At 43.6% G+C, this 24,411-nt stretch overlaps 1 protein-coding gene across 1 annotated transcript; it reads right to left on the reverse strand.

The window, feature by feature from the left end:
- Positions 1–7,035: 7,035 nt before the first annotated feature.
- On the reverse strand, positions 7,036–24,367 carry CFAP96 (cilia and flagella associated protein 96). Its single transcript, XM_068278695.1, has 8 exons — positions 24,018–24,367; positions 19,961–20,088; positions 18,100–18,319; positions 16,488–16,625; positions 16,240–16,315; positions 13,324–13,503; positions 11,462–11,634; positions 7,036–7,237 (listed from the first exon to the last, which is right to left on the reverse strand). The coding sequence occupies exons 2-8, from the start codon at positions 20,055–20,057 to the stop codon at positions 7,189–7,191; spliced, it is 933 nt and encodes a 310-aa protein (XP_068134796.1). The 5' UTR covers positions 20,058–20,088; positions 24,018–24,367; the 3' UTR covers positions 7,036–7,188.
- Between the last annotated feature and the right edge of the window lie 44 nt (positions 24,368–24,411).

Raw genomic sequence — 24,411 nt, forward strand, 5'->3', positions numbered from 1 at the left:
TCACCCTTTTATGTGTGAATTGAATAGAGAAACATGTCCTTGGAACTTCCATCAGCAAACTGAGCCTGAGCAGAAATCTCAAGCTCTGTCTTCCAGGAGTATTGAGGGAGAGGGATATATAATCTGTAAGGGCTCATTTCCCCTATATGTGTTGCTTTGCGCATTTCAGCAACATGTATATGGGTGGTGTGCAAGGACATTAGAGGCGCATAGATTGCACTGATGCATCAGATATTCCTGTAGACAGTATCAACAGAATTATTTTTAACTGCAGTATAGTAAAGCAACCACAAGATGTCAGTGTCTGTAGAATGATGTGAAGCTCTCTATGGTATTGTGATTTCTTGTATTCATTCTGTGCTCCTCTCTGTTCTAAGCTGCACTTCCTGGTAGTGGTATATGATCTATCTCTGCGTGTTTTTCTTCAGTAAAGAGTTCTAACTTGTTATACTGGGTGCCCTATCTGCGTTTACAGACCGCTCTGCTCCATCAGTTCCCACTTCCATTCTGTGCAGCAGTGCGTTGCAATTACGTACTGCTGTCTCATTCACTGTCATTGAATGGGATCAGCACTCCAAGAAAGAGTAACGCAGGTGCTTTGTGTTTAGGTACAAATACACTGGCACCTTCACTGTACGGTAGAAATGAGGCCTTGTGTGTAAGCTACGTATCAGAATGCCTACACTCATGCGTGGGTTTCATCATAAGGATGAAGATGCTATCCCAGGAAATACCGTAGAAGCCAATATGGCTACCCCATCCTAAAAATGTCACAAAAGCAAGTGCGGGTCTTAAAGTTTATATTTTGGTCAGGTGTCTACTAGCTGGTTCTTTTTACATTTTTTTTCAATGTTTTGTATTTTGCACAATACAGCTCAAGTCAGCACTGTTTTATTTCCTTTTTTTGGTGAAGAAAAATTAGCTAAATTTTGTGATAAAGAATATTGGGCATATCATATACTACTTTCTTGTTTCACAACTCTTAAGGTGGCCACTAATAATACAATCTTCATTCTATCTTACAGTATATTCTGGCGTATAAGACTACTTTTTAACCCTTGAAAATCTTTTGAATAGTCAGGGGTCGTCTTATATGCCGGGTGTCATTGATGCCGGGTGATACGCCCTATCCTGTTACCAACTCTCAGATCTCGCTGCTGAGGACTGTAGTGAAGCTGCGCAGGCGCACATGTGCGAGATCTGAGAGGCAGAGAAAAAGGTAAATAGGATACAATGGTGGGCCAGAAGGGTGAAAGAGGCGTGTTTTATGGGCACAGCGCGATCTGTTATTCCCTACCTCTCTGATAAACAGGGAGACAGGGAGAGCTGACCAATCCACTTAAGGAGAGGGAGAGTTGACCAATCCAACCAGTTTATCGCCTATATACTGTTATATACTGGGTACTACATACAGTACAGCACCAGTATCTGTTGATACATAGCACCAGTATAAGATATTTTTTTATTCTTATTTGGTGTGCGTTGGAAGAGAGGAGTTAGTCTTATACGGCGAGTATATCCAAAACTCTATACTTTAACTGGAAAAGTTGGGGGTCGTTTTATACACCCAGTCGTCTTATACGCCGGAATATACGGTACCACTTCTATGTAATATGAAGGATTGCCCTAAAATATGCATCCATAAGTATATTCACTCACTGTGCCCTACTACTACAGTACTGCATAGATTGGATAATATTGTATTATTAGTAAACCCCTTTAAAGCAGTCCATTCACAAGAAATGTAAGAAAAACTGAAATTGTGAGATAAGTTGAGAAAAGAAACATTTGTGAGGATGGCTGAAAAGAGGTTGGGTATATGTAGCCATTTAATTACTTAAGGACCACAGCCCACAGCCCCCCCCCCTTTTTTTTTTTACAACTCAATGCTCTGCAGCTTTAATAATTTGCTGCAGAGCCAAACAAACAACTTAGCAGACAAATCAAACCCCCCCCTCCCCCCCTTTCTGGCGACCAACAGAGCTTTCTGTTGGTGGGCTCTGGTCGCTGCTGACAGATATAGGGTTTTTTTAATTAATTTTTTTGTTATTTAATTTTGAATAAAATCGTTTATTTTGTTTTTATTTCTTCCTCCCCCCGACAGCCAATCAGGGCGATCCCCTCTCATAGGCATCAGCCTATGAGAGGAGATCGTGTTTGGAGCCTTTCCAGGGTACAGTCGAGTGACAGGGCTGTCCCCAGTACAGCGTTGCATTAGTGCGCAGCGCTGCACAAGGAAAAAACCAGCTGTTTATTTTTCTTTCAGACTGTTCAGTCAGTTATCTCCGCTCCATCACTCAAACATACCTGCTAATCTCCGCCCACCGCTCTTGACCCTTTTGGCGTTAGGCGGTCCTGGGGCTGCCACCTTCCCGACGCCTATCGGCAGTTAAAAGTGTTGTTTTTGAAACTAAAGTGTAAAGACAGTTGTCGCCCCTCCCCCCCCCCCCCCCCCCCCAAGTAATAATAGTCATGTGGCCTGTGTGAGATTTAAAAGACGTGGCTGCTTGGGGGGGGGGGGGGGGGGATTGTCCTTTCTGCAATAGCACTGTAACGATCGGTGTCAGCACGCAGAGGGAATCTGATCATTGGTGATCTGCCGTATCACCAAGAATGCAGATATATACCTGATTATGGATGATCTGCAGATTCACCAATAATACAGATATAGTACTAACCTCTGGACACCTGTATGTAATCGTGAGTGCTTGGTGTAACAGTAAGACTTTGAGTAATGCACCTGCAGAGCAGGTGATATTAGGCAGTATGGGCAATACTGCTCTTAGAGAGTACAGAAACCTCCCAGCAGCCTAAGACTCTCCAAGGGGTGGAGTCAGGCTGAAGGTAGGGAGGACCAGAGAGTGAGTGACACCTGAAGGTGGATGTCACTGACAGATCTGGAGACTATCTCTTATGGGGAGAGATAGCTCTCGAGGTCGGGCAAGCCAGGTCGGCAACACACGGACAAAGTACAAAGACAGAAAGCTGATTCGGTATCCAATACAGGCAGGGGTTGGCAACGGAATATCAGATTTGCGTGGTACCGAATCAGAGAGCAGAGGAGTAGTTAGGAAAGCAATAGGTCATAACAAATATCAAACAATGCCTAGTCTTGGGTGTGAGGTCCGTGGTCTCGACACCCTGGAACTAGTCTGATGTATAACAGAATGATAACACAAGTTCCCTAGTGTGAGGTCCGTGGTCTCTACACCCTGGAACTAGTCTGAAGTATAACAGAATGATAACACAAGTTCCCTAGTCTTGGGTGTGAGGTCCGTGGTCTCTACACCCTGGAACTAGTCTGAAGTATAACAGAATGATACAATAGAAGTAATCTGGCTCAGTGTGAATTCCCAGGTCCTCCTGGTTCAAACACACTGTTGGATCTGACTAAGGTCTGAGTGCTTCCACGTAGTGTTCGCAACGGCAGACAACTTGTGAGTGGCCAGCAGTAACTATATATAGAGCAGCGCTCTCTGGCGCCACCCCTAAGTGATGAACCAATGGTTACCAGCTCTGAGGTCAGCTGACCAGTCTGGTCAGCTGATCCCTCCTTGGCCATCATAAAAGTTTTGCCTCTCAACGCGCACGCGCGTATTCCTGTCAGCCACATCAGATGCACGCTGCTGCGTGCAAGCCGCCGCGCTGGACGCGGAACCAGCCGCCTTGCTGTCCATACCTGCAGTGGCTTTTCCGCGCACTTTCAGATTATCAGACGCACGCTTCCGCGTGCAAACCGCCGCGCCGGACGCGGAATCAGCCGCCTTGCTATCAGCACATGCGGCGGCTTTTCCGCGTTCTCTCACAAGCACACAGCAAGATACTGTAAGATGCTAACTTTCCCCACCTACAGCTCTCCACTGTGTTGTATTATAAATCCCTTCACCATTCTGCTGACTCAAACCAGCAAAGAGGACTATCCTTACGGTAGATTAGTGGGGTAAAAGCCAACTCAGCTCTCTGCAAAAGTGGATTATGATCACAATCACATAAGTTAAAGGAATGCCCCATAAAGTCTCATTGAACAGGGCATCCTATAGAAACCTCTGGAATTTAAATTTTTCTTTTTTTTTTTATTGTCCCCTAAAAATAGACTATGAACATTTTAAACATTCTCACTAACCAGGTAACCGACTCACCCATTTGAATGGATCAGGAGATAAGTAGAGAAAGAGATCACTTATATGGAGCACAGGGAAATTCATTAATGCCAAGTTAAGCACTAGTTACCTGAAAAATCTCAGCTGCTGTATTTTCGTTCACAAGTTTTTAAGCTGACCCTTAATACAGGCGTGTAGCAAATACAAAACACTAACTTTTAGTCAGGAAATTTGTCAGGAAAACATGTATACCGCATCACTGCAGCCGCTAATAAATATTATATTAATATCTAAATATTTTAAGGGAAAAAAACAACACACCCCCTCCAGAAACACAATGACCCATTATGAAACCATGCATGTTAGGTGGCCAGGAAGGAGTCCGCACCAAGCAAACAGCCTCTCTTCCAAAAACAACCTGCCAGCCTTTTGCCATTGGGTTAAAGTGGATCCGAGGTGAACTTTTACTCTTTGCATAATTGTGTTCCTTTCCTATTGTTTATAGGGCATTCCTCAAGCCAAATACTTTTTTGTTTTTGTTTTAATACTCTAAAGCTGGCCATACACTAGGCCGATTACACGCCGATCGACAGCAGATTCGATCACTGGGATCGAATCTGCTGTCAAATCGTTCACGCAACACGCTAATTTTCAATCTATTTTTGGCCCGAAATAGACCGGTCCCGTCAATCGAGCCGTGCGGAAAATTACCGTCGATCGCCGCGGGTAAGGAGCGCATCGCTAGCAGCGCACGACCGACGTAGGTATACATTACCTGAAGCTGGCTCCCGGCATCTTCTCCGCATCACCTCCCGGCTGGCATCTTCTCCGCATCAGCTTCCGCATCCCGGCATCCAGCATAACTTCCTGTGTCACTGCAGTGACAGCGGAAGTACAACTAGAGGGCGCTCTATTTGAACTTCCGCTGTCACTGGAGTGACAGAAAGTTATGCCGGATGTCGGGATGCGGAGAAGAAGCCAGCCGGGAGCCGATGTGGAGAAGATGCCCGGGACCAGGCTTCAGGTAATGTATGCGGGGGTGCGGGGGGCCACAGCGGCAGCTCAGCAAATTGTGATCGGTTTCAGGCTAAAATCGATTCACAATCTGTTTGCAGTAAAGGCAGCCATACGATCCCTCTCTGATCAGATTCGATCAGAGAGGGATCTATCTGTTGGTCGAATCTGATGGCAAATCGACCAGTGTATGGCTACCTTAATTCCCTATAAACTAAATAAACCACGCCCACAGGGTTTCAGAGAGCCTTGGCAGTAGCAAGGGCTCATGGGAGCTCAGTCTGGGCAGGGAGAGGAGGAGGTGTTACTAGCCATTGATTTCAGAGGCAGAGGGGAGGAGGGAGGAGGAGTGATTAGGTTTTTTTTCACAGTCTGAGTGCTGATGGTGCAGATAAGCCTGCCTCTGTGTAATGTTTACAAACAACATGGCTGCTGTCATTGTATCACAGGAAGAAATGATCATTTTCTATTAAATCTGTTTGCAGCTAGAGTTACTTGTTATAGTTTGTTTTTCATCTCGGATCCGCTTTAACTTTGCAAGGTGGGATTGAAAATCCCTGACTCCTCCTGCTAAGCATCCCTCAATGTTGAGTGGGTTAATAAATAGGTCCAACTAGGTGATTAGGTTTAGTCATTTTATGACCCTTTATCCCATCACACTGATGGTTGAAAACTAAAAAAAAAAAAAAAAAAAGTATGAAAAATTGAAAAATGAATAAAAACACACATACCTGTTTTTAAAAGCATGTTATTAAAATCCAGCATCCCAATCCAACATCCTATTTTTCAAAACTACCTAAACTTAATGTGTTCTTCTTTTGTTTACCTGTAATTTCTTGCTTGGCTGAAGGCAAACTGACTGACACACCGCAGCACAACCTAACTTCTACTGAGTACCACTACAGGTGCATTTCCTGGCTTTGGTTCAGTGACTTTGCCCATGAGAATTCCCATTGTGCAGACCAATGCACCAATGGGAAGCTCAACAGGTACATTTAAATATGCTGATGTCAGGGCACCGGTAGATTGTTCAATGGGTAAGCAGTCGGAGCTGATGACAGGTGGGGGAGAGGTTTTTTTTTAATCAAGATAGATGTATAACATATGAAATGAAAAAAAAAGGCAGAAGAAAAGATTATGGCAAAATAGACATGGATTATGATGCTGGATTTTAATAAATAAATTTAAAAAGTGCATCAGTTAATTTCATTTTTTTAATGTATTTTTTTTCATTTTTTTTAATGTATTTTTTTTCTTCTAAACCTAACAAATGAATAAGGGATCATAAATTACCCCCTTTGCTTATTCAGAAGGAATGAACAGCTCGCACCATAAGCCCTAATGCTATTAACACCCCCTCCCTATCCCCACCCCAACAGCACTGAAGCAAATGTGCTGCGCAAGTACAGTACTATTTTCCAGGCCCCTTTGCAAGGTACCCACCCAATTTTACTGACATTATCGTAAGGTGGTGATTGCTGATGCCATTTACCAAGAATAGTGTCCCCTGTCACATACGTGATTACAGCATGTCACATCATAGTATGTGTATCAGGCCCCACCCCTGCATCGAGCTCAGCCAATCATTTGGCAGCATTTTGGAATTTGCCTATAACATTCACAATTAGTGACTGTGGCAGGGGGACATTGTTCTGTGTAAGTGATGGGAGCCGCCAGCACCTTGTGATCCTGGCTACATCAGCCATTGGCCAGCTCAGCTTTTTTTTTTTTTTTTTTTTTTTTAACATCAATTCGGGATCACTTTAAAGGAGTGACTTACTACAGGAGAAACGTGTGAAGTTGTGTTTGTTCAGTTCATGCATCCAATCAGCACTTGGTTGGATATTTGAAGTTCTCATGGTAAAACTTCACTTCTCATCTCCTTCAGCACATCCCTGAGTATGAAATAATGTTAGAAAAATTCATGCTACAAAAATAGGTATATTTTTACAAAATGGCTTGGACATTATATACTACCACTAAAGTACATTTAGAAAAATGGAAACTGTACAAGATGGTATTGTGATTGTCTGTGTATTGGCTTTATATTTCCATGGTTCCAGTCTGCCAGCCGTCAGTATGATGTTAGGCTTACTGCCTTGTAAGTCACTGGATTTACTGACCTACAAAGGAATCAATAAACAAACATAGAATTAAAAATGCAGTGAATACAAATATATCAATAAATATTAAATGCAGTCAAAATATGTACCTACTCCTTTCATAGAAACATGGGCATGCTGGAAGTGCAGCACTGTATTATATACCACCATTTTTAAAGTTATCTTTCAGTGGATGCTGCATTGGCAAGTATAAATCCTCATTGTGCTATTACTAATCAAGATTAAAGTGATGTTTTCAGAAACCAAAAAAGTAAGAAATAGAAAATTATATTTGTTAAATTATTTGTGTAGAGAACAATAGGTGGTAGCTATAATGATATAGTGTGGCTATAATGATTATGTCTTCTGGCTAATAAAAAAAACTATTTAGGGAATTAAAGGAGGGTCAGGGCTGTGCATAGGGGATTTATTTAGGCGCCCTTATTTCCTCTACCTTTCCCCAGTAAAACCACAAACTTTAAAGAGACACTGAAGCGAGAATAATTCTCGCTTCGGAGCTCATAGTTAGCAGGGGCACGTGTGCCCCTGCTAAAATGCCACTATCCCGCGGCTAAACGGGGGTCCCTTAACCCCCAAACCCCCCTGCAAAATCAACGACCAAATTGGTCGTAGATTTTGCTGCTCCTAGAGGCAGGGCTAACGGCTGCAGCCCTGCCTCTAGTCGCGTCTATCAGCAGCGCATCGCCTCCTCTCCCCCGCCCCTCTCAGCGAAGGAAGACTGAGAGGGGCGGGGGAGAGGCGGAGATACGCGCTGACAGACGCGCGTGGGGCAGGGCTGCGGCGGTTAGCCCTGCCTCAATCCGGAAGAGATCCCCGGCTGCACGGAGGGGATTTCGGAGGGTAAGGGACCCCCGTTTAGCCGCGCGATAGCGGCGTTTTAGCAGGGGCACACATGCCCCTGCTAACTATGAGCTCTGAAGCGAGATTTATTCTCGCCTCAGAGTCTCTTTAAAGCTGAGGACATAGGATAGGCCAAAGGATTTGCATTGGCAGCACCCATGAGGCTCTTCCACTCCTGCTGTGAGATGTAGATCATACATCTATACACAGGGAAGAGTAGGAACTTTGATACCACTATCAATTAAAGAGACTGAGACTGCAGTTCTGATACAAGCACAGATAAGTGGGTCAAAAGTACAAATTCACTATGCAGGGTCTGGCAAGTGGTATAATAAAAATATAAATAAAACTGCGCTTAGGTATATAAGAACATCCACACACAACGACGTGGATCGCGTACACACTATTGCTGTGATAGACAATATAAAGAGGACTTATTTCAAATGTCCGCGCTCACAGTTAAAAGAACTACACAGGGGTTAATTGACCTCAGTAGGACAAACCAAAACCAGTCCAAAAGTCCTAAGATGGAGTCCACAATGTACTGAAGCCTTCACTCCTTGTAGCCAAAAACCTTCACGTCAGGTGCATGTAAAAAGCATAGAGAAAAGGACATAGCGTAAAACTGCATACACAGTTGTTCATTCCAACACCACATCCACATGCTTAAATCTCCATCCCCTCAAACCACTCACAAGTGCCAGGACACCCCCCCACGTGCCCGCACTCACCCTGGCAACCTCCTATATCCCAGAGGTAGGTATGTCAGCTTTGGGGGTTAAAATTCAACTCAAGGGAAGTCCCTTTTGACATCAAACCAGAGGCACTTCTATGGTGTGGCATAGCAAAGCATGAGCTACAGGTATCGCCAGTAGAGGGAGCAGTCCCAGCTTGGCGGGCCTCAGAGTGGGAAGTATGAGGTAGCGAGGAGATGCGGGAGGATATCTTCAAAGATGCTGCAAAACATCTGTACGTGACTGGTAAGCTGGAGGACGGAACAGGATAGTGTGGCTAACGCGGATCTGAGACGGCGTCTTGCAGAGCGGTTACCCGGGGACCACATCTGTTTTTTTACACGCTTGTTGACCACCTATACTTGTGAGTGCAATACTTTTTATCTATTAAACTAAAGTTGGTTTTACACTATATCAGCGCTCTCTAGTTTCAGTGGCTGTGTTTTGGAGGATTTCAAGCTGAATCTGCTACATGAGTTTTAACCCCCAAAGCTGACATACCTACCTCCGGGATATAGGAGGTTGCCAGGGTGAGTGCGGGCACGTGGGGGGGGGGGGGGGTGTCCTGGCACCTGTGAGTGGTTTGAGGTGATGGAGATTTAAGCACGTGGATGTGGTGTTGGAATGAACAACTGTGTATGCAGTTTTACGCTATGTCCTTTTTCTCTATGCTTTACATGCACCAAGGTTTTTGGCTACAAGGAGTGAAGGCTTCAGTACATTGTGGACTCCATCTTAGGACTTTTGGACTGGTTTTGGTTTGTCCTACTGAGGTCAATTAACCCCTGTGTAGTTCTTTTAACTGTGAGCGCGGACATTTGAAATAAGTGGTATAATAAGCCTTGTCCTAATGTTACTGGATGGCAGTAGAGAAGAAGCCTTGGATGTGCTGCAGCTAACAGGAAGTTTAAAGAGGAACTTTTACCCCCTTTCCTACGAGAAATTGTTACCTTTTCTCAAACAGATCATGAGGGAGGTCTGTGTGGCTGGTATTGTGATGAACCCCCTCGCACAGTGTGATGTCATGACCATGGTCCTGACGGTTTTCTGTCTGTGAGGCAGGGAACACACTTGCCTTTTAGGTTTTCTGCGCGCGTTTTTCTGCATACTTTTTCTGCACACCAAGTGTGTTTCTATGCAGGAAAACGCACACGTTTTTTCACAGCAGCTAATGTAATTGATACGGAAAACTGACAAAATATGTAGAATCATGATGCAGAATGTCAGTTTTTTTTCTGCATGCGAAAAACACATTAAGTGTGAACTAGCCCATTGATTAACATGAGTTCTCAGTTTTTCTGTGCAGAAAACGCGTACGAAAACTGTCAAATGTGTTCCCTGCCTGAACCTCGTTGCATTATCCGAAATAACAGCTTTTCCCAACTGCCAAGCAAGCATCTGTATCTCCCTCTGTGCATAGAACTCTCAGTAATGAACATTCCAAACAGATCACCTGGCAGAACTAAAGGGGTTTCCACCAGTGATAAATTTCAGAATGTAAATCATGGAGAGAAAAGATTTTACAATAGGCAAACACTTACTAAATCATCTATAAATGAATATTGTAAAAATTTAATTATGTTATTATCACTACAGTTCCTCTTTAACTACCTAACGACCACGTCACGCCAATGCGTGTGACCGCAGTGGCAGCCCCAGGACTGCCTAATGCCAATTGGCGTCAGGTCCTGGAGCTGGCTACTGCAGGAGATTGCGCGCGGATTCTCCTGCTTGGGGGGCGGAGCTCCGCCCCGCCTTCAGTCTCCAAGCGGCGATTGCCGCTCAGAAGACTGTTAGACGGCGAAACCATCGTCTTTCTACTAAGTACAGCACTGCGATCCACGGCAGCGCTGTACTGGGGACAGCCGTGTTACACGGCTGCCCTCCTGGGGCACCAGAGAGCAATCGACTCTCATAGGCAGAAGCCTGTGTGCAGTGAAACACATATGGAACTAAAGCGGCAGGTGGAGGGGGAGGAGTTATGTACGCACAGCGGGGAAGAAGAACTGTGTCACTTCCTCCTTGATCATAATTGCTGTTAGAACGGGCCACAGGGAGGCGCTGGAGGGGGGAGGATGGTGCGGTGTGCTGTGAAAAAGTCACACAGCACCAGTAATAAAATCATTTAAAAGTATATGAAGGCCAGGTCAGGGGTACTTTAAGTCTCCACTGTGCATTAACAGAATCACTTCTGGCTGCAACACACTTCAAGCTGCAAGCTTTCTGGGGAAATTCTAAAACATGCCACACCCAATAGTCTAGGTTGCCAGCTGTAACTGGACAAAAATCTACAACATGCCAAACCCTATAGCTAGGTAGGTAACTGCAACTGAAGAAAGGCTAAAATATGCCAAACCCAAAAGTCTAGGCAGCTGCAACCAAGGAAAAGACTAGAACGTGCCCTACCCAATTGTCTAGGTAGCAAAAACACATAAAAAAATGCACAAACTCCATGAATCAAGCAAACCTCCTCATGGATATATCATGAAATACAGTCCCATTGCATGCTAAAGGACAAGTCATTGTTAGTGTATATATCTGCAGATTGCTATAAAAATGCACATATTTTGTCATTTATACTCAGTTTAAACAAAACACCTTATTTAATAACATTGAGCAGAATGAAGCAATAACAAATCATAGCACTTACTTTATAACGTGTGATGTCATTATACTTTTAATGGGATATGATTTGGGACCAGCCGGAGGTTGGAAATTCTTTCCCCCTTTAACTGCGCTTGCACTTTTTGTAAGTCTTTTCGCATAAAGATCATTTGAATGAGTTGGGTAAGGATCAAAAGTTCCCGCTTTCATTCCACCTGGCTGCCAATTACAAGAAGGATAACAAGTTGAATATGATATAAATGAGACAAGAGTATATAAGGCATTGTAGGGACATTAGGTAATAAGTATGACGTGGGTTGGACTGAGCTCATCTGAGGAACACTTATTGACATGACTATGTACCCGGTAAAGGACTGTGGAAGATGACAGATCTGTATAAATACATCCTTAAAATAAGGTTGGTTAGCAAGTATGAAGCAGTTCATTTTGGCGCCCGGCACTGAGCACCAAAGCTGGGCGCCGTCATAGCAGCAATGCTATTCTGCCTGCCCTGCATAAGGGTAATTCGGGGCTCTGGCAATCCAGACCACAAATTACATCTCCCTCCGAGTTGTTACAACTCAGAGAGGAAATAGTATTTAACGCCGCCGGGGAGTATTGCGGCTGCAGGGAGAGCTGTCAGTAGGCTCGCCATGCGCAAAGCTAAACCGGCGCTGAAACAACATGTACCCAGCAAGTAGTCATCAGGCACCTGCGGCAGACTGTGGTGTGTACTGCAGGAACCTAAAACACCTAAACAGCTGTCCTAGTAGTTGAAAGAAAAAGATATGGAATAAGTATGCATATGTTTAGTGAATCTGAGGTGGACCTCGGGTTAAGAAACACATATTTACCTAAGGAGAGGGAAGCCTCTGAATCCTGTAGAAGTTTCCTGTGTCATTCTCACCTCTGGAAGATCTGGGATGTGCTCCTCTTCATGCACGAGCGCTGACATGCTGTGTAGGCGCAGGAGGGCTACACCTGTGCATGGAGAGGGGCGCGGCCCAGGTCTTCAATCTGACAAGTTCTTGTTGGATTTCTTTGAGGCCCCTTTTACACTTGCAAGTGTGCATTTTGTTACTATGTTTTACCACAGGGTGATGCAAAGGCAATGCAAGGGAATGGGCCACTCACACTTACGGCGTTGCACTGGAAATATCCAATCTGCCCTTCTGATCTATTTGGCTGCAGTAATGTCTGAATCAAACCAGAAACAAGCATGCAGTTAAGCTTGTCATATCTGACAATATTGTCAGAAACACCTGATCTGCCGCATGCTTGTTCAGGGTCTTTGGCTTAAGTATTAGAGGCAGAGGATCAGCATGATGCCAGGCAACTGGTATCGCTTGATAGGAAATAAATATGGCAGTCTCCATATACCTCTCGCTTCAGTTGTCTACTCTGCACTTTCTAGATGTTTTGGTCTCTTAAGATGGAGGTTACCTGAGCACTGATCTGTATGAGATACAAATACATATCTGCCGGCACTAAGTAATCCACCAACATCCATGAAGAAGTGTTTACTATCTGGGCAACTCATAAGGTTGCAACACATTACACAGCACAAGGATTTATATATATCTAGGGCCCTGGAGGTGATGGAGGGTATTTTTTTTCAAGATAGGTTATGATAGAGCTGATTTGTTATTTAAAATGGACAGAGTTGGGTAACAGGATAGAAAATCTTTTCTTGGGTTCAAACCAAGACACTTCTCAAATAGAATATCCACCATTGTTTTCTTCCATATCTCCTTAGGTTCACAGAATACCATTTCAACATTGATCTGTTTTACAAATCCTAAATCGTGACACCTTCAGAGATGCTCCAGTAATGGCCTTCAAAAGACTGCACTACATACTGTAGCAGAAATGTAAACCGAGACATTAATACATCATTGTTTTGCTTACTTCTTTAGCAGGTGAACTTGGCTTAAATGGTTTCACAGCTTCCTTCTTGGCCTCCTTTTTCCTCAGTGGTGGTAGAGGTTTGTCAGTTCGGTAAGGGTTTCCATCAAAGAAGTCTTTTGGATGTAGATTTAGCCTGAAAGCTCCACCTTTTAATCTTGATTTGTGACCCTCAGATTCTTTCTATAATGAAATACAGATGTGACCCGGACCCGGTAACACAGCTTAGCAAGTTGCACAAGGTAAGAAACTGACTGACCAAAGGAAAGCATACAAGAAAAGGTTATATCTTGTCCTACATTCTTGAATGTAAAATTATAATCCAATCGGTGATGAAATGTTGCTTTAGGGCAGGGGGTGTCAAACTCAATCATGTAGGGGGCCAAAATCCAAAACATAGTGTGAGCCGTGGGCCAAATTGTTTATGAAGATTTTACCATGTATTGAACAACCTCAAACTAAGTGGTGTAACTCTATAGCAGCTATTCTCAACCGGGTTTTCGCGAGAACCCTCCAGGGGTTCCGAGACAATTTGACACTTCCGCGGGACAATATAGTCCCACTTCTGCATAGGTCTGCAGCATGGGCAGGGGAAGGATTCCTCCATGCTGCTGCGAGTGATGCGGCGGATAGATCTGTAAAGAAGCCGCATCACCCGAAGCCAGCTCTATAGTACCGGCACGCTCGTGAGTTCAAACAGCATCCCAGCTTCAAGGAAGGAGGAAAGGATGTCAGATGGTAAGTATGGATTTTGTTTTGTTTTTTCCTGCACTGACACCAATGACAAAGCAGCCACAAAAATGGGGGAGAAAGCAGCACACAAACGGACAAAGCAGCCACAGAAACGGGGGACAAAGCAGCTACAGAAGGGGGGGACAACAGCACACAAACGGACAAAGCAGCCAAAGAAACAGGGGACAAAGCAGCCACAGAAGGGGGGGGACAGCAGCACACAAACGGACAAAGCAGCCACACAAAGGGGGGACAAAGCAGCCACAGAAAGGGGGGACAAAGCAGCCACAGAAAGGGGGAAAGCAGCACACAAACTGACAAAGCAGCCACAGAAAGGGGGGGGACAAAGCAGCCACAGAAAGGGGGGGACAAAGCAGCCACAGAAAGGGGGAAAGCAGCACACAAACTGACAAAGCAGCCACAAAAAGGGGGGGGGCAAAGCAGCCACAGAAAGGGGGAAAGCAACACACAAACAGGACAAAGCGGCCACAGAAAGGGGGGGACAAAGCAGCCACAAAGAGGGGGGACAAAGCAGCACACAAACAGACAAAGAAGCCACAGAAATGAGGGACAAAACAGCACACAAACAGGACAAAGAAGCCACACAAACAGGGGGACACAGTAGCCACACAAATGGGGGAAATAAGAGCCACAGAAACGGGGGACAAAGCAGTCCCACAAACAAGGCAGATTCCAAACTGGGGGGGACAAAGAAGCACCACAAATGGGGGCCACACTTGTTAATAAGGGCACATGGGAGCCATAATTGCTAACAAGTGGGACAAAGGGCGCCATACCTGTTAAGGGGGACATAGCGTGCCACGCTAAATAAAGAGGGCCATGCTATAGAGAGGAAATTGGTCCAATTTTAATATAGGGAGAAAAAAAATTATATATATATATATATATATATATATATATATATGTCAGGGGTTCCCCTAGATTTGAAAATTTCCCGAAGGGTTCCTCGGGTCAAAAAAGATTGAGAAAGGCTGCTCTATAGGGACTGTTGGAGGGCCTGTTCCTCCCCCTTCTGCAGAGTAGTACAGTGGAGAAGTTTACAGCGGACCTGAACCCTTGCACAGGACAGAATGAAAACAGAGAGCAATGCACCCTGTATGTATTTAGAGAGTTTAGCCTGTCTAATTCCCCCTCATTTGTGTCTAATCACAAGTTGTAATTTGAGCTCTCCCGTGTGCCACGTGAATGCCATGGCAGAGATGGCAGATAAGCTCAAAATCACAGGCTGTTAACAATATGTCTGCTTCCATGAATCAGGAAGTACAAACAGTGCAGATTCATTGTAGGAGTTGTATCAGCTGTAACAAAGAAATACTTTTTGTTTAATGGTTTTTATGCTGTTGTGTATCTTTTAGAGCAGAGAGGGCATTCTGAGTTCAGGTCTGCTTTAATATTTACCTTCTCCAGTGCTGCTTCAGGTTTCCTCTAATCTTCCTGGCAGCCACACACTCTATGCTGCATACCTCTGCCTCCTGAGGAATGTCACATCATCGGGAGAAGGAGGTTTGGAAGCACAGAGCATGTGACTGCCCGGAAGAACAGAACAGACAACACATCACTGGAGCAGGTAAATAGTACACTTCTCTACTGCCCCACTCTGCAAGGTGGGGAGATGGTGTGGGGGAAAGGTGTGTAGGTGATTCTTATCAGTTACTGGGGGAGGGGCAGGGTTTGGATCCAAGGAGGGGGGCCGGATGCCGATTTTGTTAGGGGGTGTGCCATGAGTTATTGCTGCACCCTGACTCAAACTGACAATGTTTCAATCAGAAACAATGTCACTGGTGTGCTCCTCCAGACAGGAAGGCAGTGCGCTGTCCTACAATGATGGACATTGTGAGCCCTCAATGGCCACATAAAATGGCAAGGAGGGCCGCATTTGGCCTTGTGTATGACACCTGTGCTTTAGGGTTGTGGTACACAATGTAGCAATTTCATGTAATAACTACAAATCTCTAGCAGCGGTTCTGCTTATGTTACACAGACAGCACAACTGTTAATACTGGTATTTAACTTCAGCACCCTTTTTCTGATAAATCCTTCACTGATGCAATTTAAATTATTATGGATTACTGTAGGCAGTTTTCCAAATGGAGAAGAATAGAAGGAGGAAAACACAAGCAGCAGCAGAATATATATATGAATAGTGTGCGTAAAATATAACATTACCTTCATCATTTCTCTTGCTCTGTCATAATCGTCAGAAGAATATGTGTATTGTTTACCGAGGGTAAGGTTAGGGTACCTGCAGAGTAGATCAGCATATGAAATGCACTGTACAAGGACAAGCAGGCACTAAGAAACTCTGGCTGGAGTAGCTATACAAAGAAACCAATGTTTATTTTACCATTTAATTTTTGTTCCAGTTGGCATTGGTCCAGGCCTGATAATCAGCCAGCAGAATATAGCTCCCTTACCCGTATCCTGTGCCTTGCTTGGGAGGGTTGGTGTAGAAGTTTTTTCCGGGCGCAGTATATGCTTTCCTTGCCTTTACTGCTGCACTAAAAGCTGTAATGGGACCACCTACAGTTCCATAATAGTTACCCACGCCGGATCTTAAAGAGAAAAAATAACGATTTGTGATTTTGAGCAACTATGGTATGAGTAACAGTGAATGATCAAATCACAAACACAAATAACCAAGACATACTTATACCCCAAATTAGCGGGTTTTTTTTTTTAAGTCTCATAACTACAGATATCTCTGGACAAAATACATATAAAATATTGTGCGTTACACAGAATGCCTTCTGAAACTATATTTTTGACCTTTGACCAGAATAGGAAGCATTTTACTCAAAGACAATCTGCAATGAAAAATGGCACACATTTCTCATCTGCGGCACCCTGTAATGTACGTTTTCTCCTTGGCAAACCAGTGCAGCCAGCAGATCACACATCCAATTTCACTCTGCATAGTGCATACACCTTCACTGCAGTGTTGCCAACTCACCCCTTTAATTACTGACACATATGAATTATACAGGTTTTGTGGCTAGGTAGATGCAGTTAAGGCACTGATTATGTGCAAATAGCTCCAGAACCTGTATAACTTAGATGTGTCAGTAATTAAAAGGATGGGTTGGCAACACTGCTTCACTGCTAACACTGAACACAGATGCAGCCAGATGCTCATGCACATCCAGAGTTCAGTGAAATAAAGTACATCTTTGATGACCATCAGGACGGCCCTCCAGTCACTTTCTCATCCTGACAAACAGTTCTTACTAGTTACCTAACCTTTCCAAGAAGTACGGGCTGTGGAATGTAAGGTATACACAGAAAATCCAGTCCATGGCAGACCTGTGTGTGTCTCAGGAAGAGAGTCTTCTTGCTGAGATGAAAGTAAAGTCTAGGAGGAAGATCAATATCTGGCTCACTGCCACAAACACTATCAAAAGCTATACATTAAAGCTCATCTAAGGTAAAGATCTAAAAGCAGCTTTGTAACCCCATTGCTCAAATTATACAGTACTTTTGTGTGGAAAAGTCAGGGCAGCTAACATTCCTGTCTAGTGTGGAGAGGGGTGTGGCTGCTCCTGGTGTCTGAACTGTTCGGACTGGAAGGGGTGCAGCACAGTCTGAATCTCTCTGAGTAGGCTGCAGCCTGTAGCAATGACAATATGTAGCACCAGAAGTGGCCACTGCATGAGCACCTGACCTGGTAAATAGATTAATTTAGCATCTGCTAACCTTCCAGGCAAAAAACACACTCTGCAAGTGGATGCATATGGAGATCTCTAGGAATACGATTGAGTCTGATCTGGGACTTGACTGGCAACAAAATGTTTGTGGTTTTCTATCAAATCAGTAAAAACTTTGCTTTCTCTATTACTGACCAAGTGATTTAACAAAGAATGAAATAACACACAATGGTTTCCTATCTTTCTGTCAACTGGAATGCAGAGCTTTCACTAAGGGTCCCTATAAATAAGACACTAGCTGGTAATGCAAACTACAGTCATCCGACCAAAATGGAAGAAGCAAGTCCCTAAGTCACCATTTAGTATGACATTGTTTTGGACTCACGGCTTTTTTTCCCCATTAGATGGGAGGAATGCTTTCCCAAGGTTCTTTTTGGCCTGCTGCATGCGATATTGTCTTCTCTGTTTCAGTGGATCTGTGTAAGATTCACCCTCAAAGACTCTTTTACACTGAGAGTCAAAGTATCCTCCTAAGGTGTTGGCCATGGACTTGGAGCCACCAGGAAGTAGTTGCCTGTTTTTACTTGCTGCTTCGTTAAATGGCTCTGGATTTAAAAAAAAAAAGAAAGAAAAAGAGAGAGACATCTGTACTGCTTCTACACAAATACACCTAGACACATTACAGCAGTACTAATTAGTAGCAAGGAAATGTAACAAATAAGAAATAAACGACATGGTTCCTACTAATCTGCCTAACATACGTGGCAAATTTGGTGGTGATAGCATGTACAGGGGCTTTACTATTGACCGTGAAAGTCACCAACAAACGCCTCAATTCACTAAGATCATGCTGGTGATAATAAGGCAACTTACCTCCACTCATCGATCTTGCCTTGTGTAGAGATACATTTTCACAGTGAGAGAGTTATCTTATCACTTTCAGTCCTTAAGTTACCTCCTCTGTAGATATTTTCACATGCAGTTAATTAACAGCCTGTCTTTAACAGCAGCCATACACTAGTCGATTGCCATCAGATCGACCAACAGATAGATCCCTCTCTGATCTAATCTGACCACAGAGGGATCTATTGGCTGGCCATACATTGTAAACAGATTTTGAACTGCTTTCAGCATGAAATCGATTCTCGGTCTGAGGAGCTGTTGCTGCCCACCGCTCCCAGCAATACATTACCTCTCCACCAGCGCCAGTCCCCGATGTTCCTTCTATCCAGGCTGGGCATAAACTCTTTACTTCCTGTCACGTCCTGTGACCAGCGGAATTTCAAACAGTAGAGGGCTCTCTACTGTTTGAACTTCCTCTGACAGGACAGGACAGGAAGTGAGGAGAAGATGGCCAGCCGGAGAAGGGACAGCGGGGACTCGCACCAGTGGAGAGGTAATATATTGCTGCCACTATGCTGTGTCGGTCATCGGCTAATCGAACGCCACTATCGAGAGAAATTTTCCACCAGGATAGATCGACGGGTTCCATCGATTTCGGATGGAAATCGGTCGATCGGTCAGCGTATGTGTTATCGATTTAACAGCAGATTCGATAACAGTGATCGAATCTGCTGTATATCGGTGGGAATTCGACGCGGTGAATGGGCACCTTAACTTTAGAATTCTGTAGTTATTTTAAGGATTGATACGTTAACTTTAGACATCTCTGCTTAACTTAAGGACAGAAATGTTAAGTTTAGGTTTGCCTGAGGTAAATTGTTTATTGAATACTATATGACTTATCACCATGGTTATAACACTAGAAACAGCTCAGAAACGTTATTAAAGACAGAAGATTAGCTCAGTGAATTGAGGCCATTGACTTTAATGGAAAAATGGAATGCGGTACTCGGAACAAATCAATTTCTGATTTTTACTCGGAACTACCGGATGATGCAAAACTCAGTACTGTTCTGATTCCAAGAGCTGAACCCTACTAATCCTTCCACTTCCCAGTCTTTTTACTGGTGCCTCAGTTTAATAGGTGGCTCCACTTACCTATAGTGAGGCTAGGCTTAACTCAGCCTCCTTTCCCTTTAGCTCTTCTTTGCTTACATCTCTAAAGAGACTGATAGTTTTAATATTACCTTTTCAGAGGAGGCAAATGTTAATTACGGTATATATTTTTAATTCTTTTCGTTTTTTTTTAGCCCCCCCCCCTTAAAAAACAAAACAAAAACAAAAGTGGTCCTGTTCTCCATTATCTGCATGGATACTCTGCAGTCTCAGATAATCATACTTACTGGAGCCAGGAGTGGTATACTTGTCCCCAATACTGATATAGCCCATTTCTTGGAATAGGCCGATCCTATCCATATCGTTTTTCCCTTCTATAGGCATTGTAGCACAATGTAGATTTGACACAATTGACCTAAAACAACAAAAATACATTAATAAAGGCTGGATGAGGAAAAAACGAAACATTTTTTGTACCTTCTGCTGCCAACTAAAATCTGTGAAAACTGTAGGCGTCTAAAGGAGTGAGGAATTATTGATGAGGCACAAGCCACAGGCTATACATTATTAACACTAACTAACAAGTGTAGGTGTCACATCTTAATGAGTACACCTACGTGAGTTCATGTGTGAGAACGCCTAGTGTCTACAACAAAAGCCATAGTCTCCTATCCATAGAAAGTAATGAGTTATCCAATTATATCATGTGTTCATCCACAGTACTTTCAAGTGGGTAAAGTAACCATGGATACCAAATACTGTAGTAGAGCATCTACCTCTTTTTGTATTAGTATTTTTATTGAAAACTCCTTATTTTTATTGACAAACTGCGGTTTATTTTCAGATGTTATGTACTTTGAGTTACTGATATAAAATCATTTACATGAAGTGTTTTGCTTTCATTTGCAGCTAGTTTTCTAACAAATATGTTCATTGCTAAATTTCATTTACAGATTTTTATTTTTTTTTATAGATTCTGCTTTTAGGAGTTATCACTGTATGAAACAGCCCAGCTATGCAACTGCTGAAACTGAGGGACTATGCTGCTTTGGGAACCCTGTTGCTCTGGCCTTCTTTCTCCCTCATTTGTCCCTCTTTCCAGACTGATGTACAGATCTACATAAATATATGTATTTTTTACTGAAACATGTATTTAATTGATTTTTAACTTTCCCATCCTTTGAATTGATATATTTCTTACTTACAAATGTTGATTTTAAGAATAATCAACCAGGATAGAAAGGACCAGTGTGATTTGAATTATAAAATAACATGTTTTGCTCATGAAATCTTTATGGTATGCGTGATTAGGGGTGTGTCCAGGGGGTGATTAGGGGCATGGATTACGTGTCCCTCTTTCTTATCTCAAAAAGTTGGGAGGTACAGTATGCTGCCTTACTGTAGAATTGCAAATTATTCATAAAACAAGATAACAAAAATGTCAACACACAGTTGTAAGATTTTCTTACATTATAGTACCCCTGGCATGGAACACCTATAAAAGCTGCCATACTGAATGCCTTCTAAAAATGCTATCTTCATGCCTGTCATTCTGAGTCGCTGACTATAACACATTCTAAATCACTCAATTAGAACAGAGATGGATTAAGATTTGGGCTCCCATTGTGGTTGTTTGGTAAGAGAGGTCAGAGAAAGTGGCAGGTGGGCCCCTTGACAACCACTAGGCCCCAGGCACCTGCCTAATTGCCTGGTGGATGATCCTAGAACAAGAATGGAGATCAGGCATAATGTCTTTTCTCTGACTCCTCTGATCTGCATATTTGTTTCAGGGAGAGATACAGGAAGCAATTACAGGCAGGAGCATTAGCGACCTTTGAAGGGGATTCACAATTGCAGGAGTACATATTGTTCTGGCGCCGCTCGGTTCGGCACAGGAAGAGCCTAATGACGGCTCTCCCGGCTGCCGCTAATTTCCGAGGTGGCGTTAAATACTATTCCCCCTCTAAGTTGTCAAAACTTAGAGGGAGAATTACAGCTATGTGGGGCGCACAGCATTGTATTGGAGCTATGACGGCGCCCAGCTCAGTGCTGCGCAACGAAAATACCTGCTTCGAATTGCAGCCCATAAGCTGGACAATATCTCACATACAGTACATCTAAATAACCTTATAAAAGCCCAGCTCTATATTTTAAATGTCTAGCAAACCAGAAAAAATTGTAATTATGTCCATATAATCCTAGGCCTCTAATGAAGCAATTTCACCATGATACACGTTAGGCTGGGGCTGCCTCTATTTACTGCTAGTGACCAGGTCTGTCTCTCTGAGGTCTGTTTTAGCTCCTTACAGGGTAGTTTCTAGACTAAATTGCACCCAGGGCGAGGGTGTAAAAATTGCGCCCCCCCCCCCCCCCGTGGAACTAGGAATAGGTGCCCGCAGTATAGGTTAACCTGGTCTAGTTTCCCCCAATATAGGTAGCTAGCTATAGGTCCCCCCATTATAGGTAGCCAGGTATAGGTGCCCCCAGTATAGATTAGATAGGTAGGTGAGCCAGTATAGGTTAGCTAGGTAGGTACCTCCTATATAGGTAGCCAGTATAGTTGCCCCCTGTATAGGTTAGATAGTAAGGTCCCTCCAGTATAGGTTAGATAGGTAGGTGCCTCCAGTATAGGTTAGATAGGTAGGTGCCAACAGTATAGGTTAGGTAGGTGCCTCCAGTATACAGTGGCGGGGAAGAGCGGGCATAGCTTAACAACTCACCTTCTGTGTCTGCCGCAAGCACGCAGCCTCTATCTTCTTCCTGTTGCAGGTGCTCCTTGCGTTGATAACAGTGCCCACTGTGATGACATGCGGTAACATCATCACGCCAGCGACAGGAAGAAGATAGAGGCTGCGTGCGTGGATCGGAGAAGTGAGTTGTAACTCCACAATGCCCGCTCTCCCCCGCCTCTGCCCCTCCTCCCCTGCTACTCTGCCCAGCGCCCCGGGCGGTCTCACTATTTGCACGCCTATAGAAATGGGCCTGGCTCCTTATTTACCTATGCAGTCTGTTACATTTAATCAGTGTTGATTGCCACTTTATATTTATTTACGGGATCACACTTGGGTTTTGACAACACTTTATATTTAGCACATAGGGATTTACTGTTATTCTTGTAAGTAATATACTATTTACAGAATATTTACTAAATATTTATTGAACTTGGTTACATTGGGAACATACTGTACCTCAGAATACATATGTACTGGCATAGGAAAGGATATGCTAGTGGGTTTTTTATCCTACTGGGTTTTTTATCCTACTGTCCTGTTTAATTGAGACTGATCCTGATTTTTAGCTGGTGTAAAAATATTTTGAATAAAGTTTAAATGTTGCCCATGCCAGAAGGCCTCCTTCTACTCCTCCACTCCTCTCTCCAATGGACAGAACATGAAGCTTGACTGAGCCAAGCATACATAAGAGGGGGTAAACAGAAACCCCAAATGACTGTCTCAGATGACAGTAATGACCTGGAGCATACAAGACATCACTACAGTGAACAAAACTGCTTTTGGTTGCATGGAAACATAATCCCCCCCTCCGTACCTAACCATTACTTAGTTTCCTAATATCTAACCTTGACCTCTTTCCTGGTTACTAACCTTAACCTTCAGGTAATTCTAGCATTCTAGCCAGTGCCTAGCCCTAACCTTCCCTTAGGTAGCAAATTTTGATGCATAGCATGTCTTCAGAAAAAGCTTTCTTGTGCCTGGTACACACCATGCAATTTTCCGTCAGATAGACGGGTCGAAACTATTATTTCTGACAGGTCCGATCTGATTTTCGATATTTTTCTGATCGATTTTCCAATCACTTCTTTACATCGATCAGGAAAACAATCGGAAATCAGATCGGACTTGTCGGAAATAATCAATTCGACCCCTCTAGCTGACGGAAAATTGCATGGTGTGTACTAGGCATGAATCCAATACCTTGAGGAAGATAGCATGTTTTCTTGGGAGGCCTATGGGAGAAAAGTGGTTTACAAATGTTATTGTATTATTGTATTATTATATTTTGATGGAACACCTTTGGGGTTCAAAGGTGAAAAGTTTTTTCAAAAGCACTTGCTGTGATATGCAATGTGTTTGTGTTACTAAGCTCCTTCAGATTTTTATCAGCACCGAGGATTAAATGATTATTTTAGGTTTGCCTGACGGCTGGGTCACAAGTTTGAAGGATTTTGCGGCCAACATCCAACTTTTCTTTTGGGTTGTTGTGTAAATAAGAAAAGTGTGAGGAAAGCTCAGAGAGGTGGAGGATGACATGTCAGATTACAGATCAGCTTTATATGCACAGTGCCCCCCAATTACTGATCCTTGCCCCCCAATAGCTCGGCTGTACCTGCTGCTGCCTGCTCTGGCTCCCTCTTCAGGCGCTCTCCAGCTGTCTCCCTGCAGCACTGCAGCAGCAGCCTGTTGTTAGCGGTGGTTGCCTTGGAAACGGGACGGCTCATATCACAGTAGGGAGACGAGGATCTTTTACAATCTCTAGCTGAATATGTGATCTCCACTTTCAAGATATCTTGCAACAATCTCGGTGAAAATGAATGAAACAGTCCCGGTACATCGGCTGAAAAGAATGACATATTTCAATTGTAAAAATAGCATATGGTGATTTACAACTCCCCTGCATCAATTACTCGGTATAGCCCTGCTGTTATTGGCTACTATGAGACCGTTGCACGCCGGTATTTGTAGTCTGCCAGAGTTCTGTCAAAGTCTGCAGTGGCCAGGTT

The sequence above is a fragment of the Hyperolius riggenbachi genome, chromosome 1 (genome assembly GCF_040937935.1).
Source record: "Hyperolius riggenbachi isolate aHypRig1 chromosome 1, aHypRig1.pri, whole genome shotgun sequence".
Lineage (NCBI taxonomy): Eukaryota > Metazoa > Chordata > Amphibia > Anura > Hyperoliidae > Hyperolius > Hyperolius riggenbachi.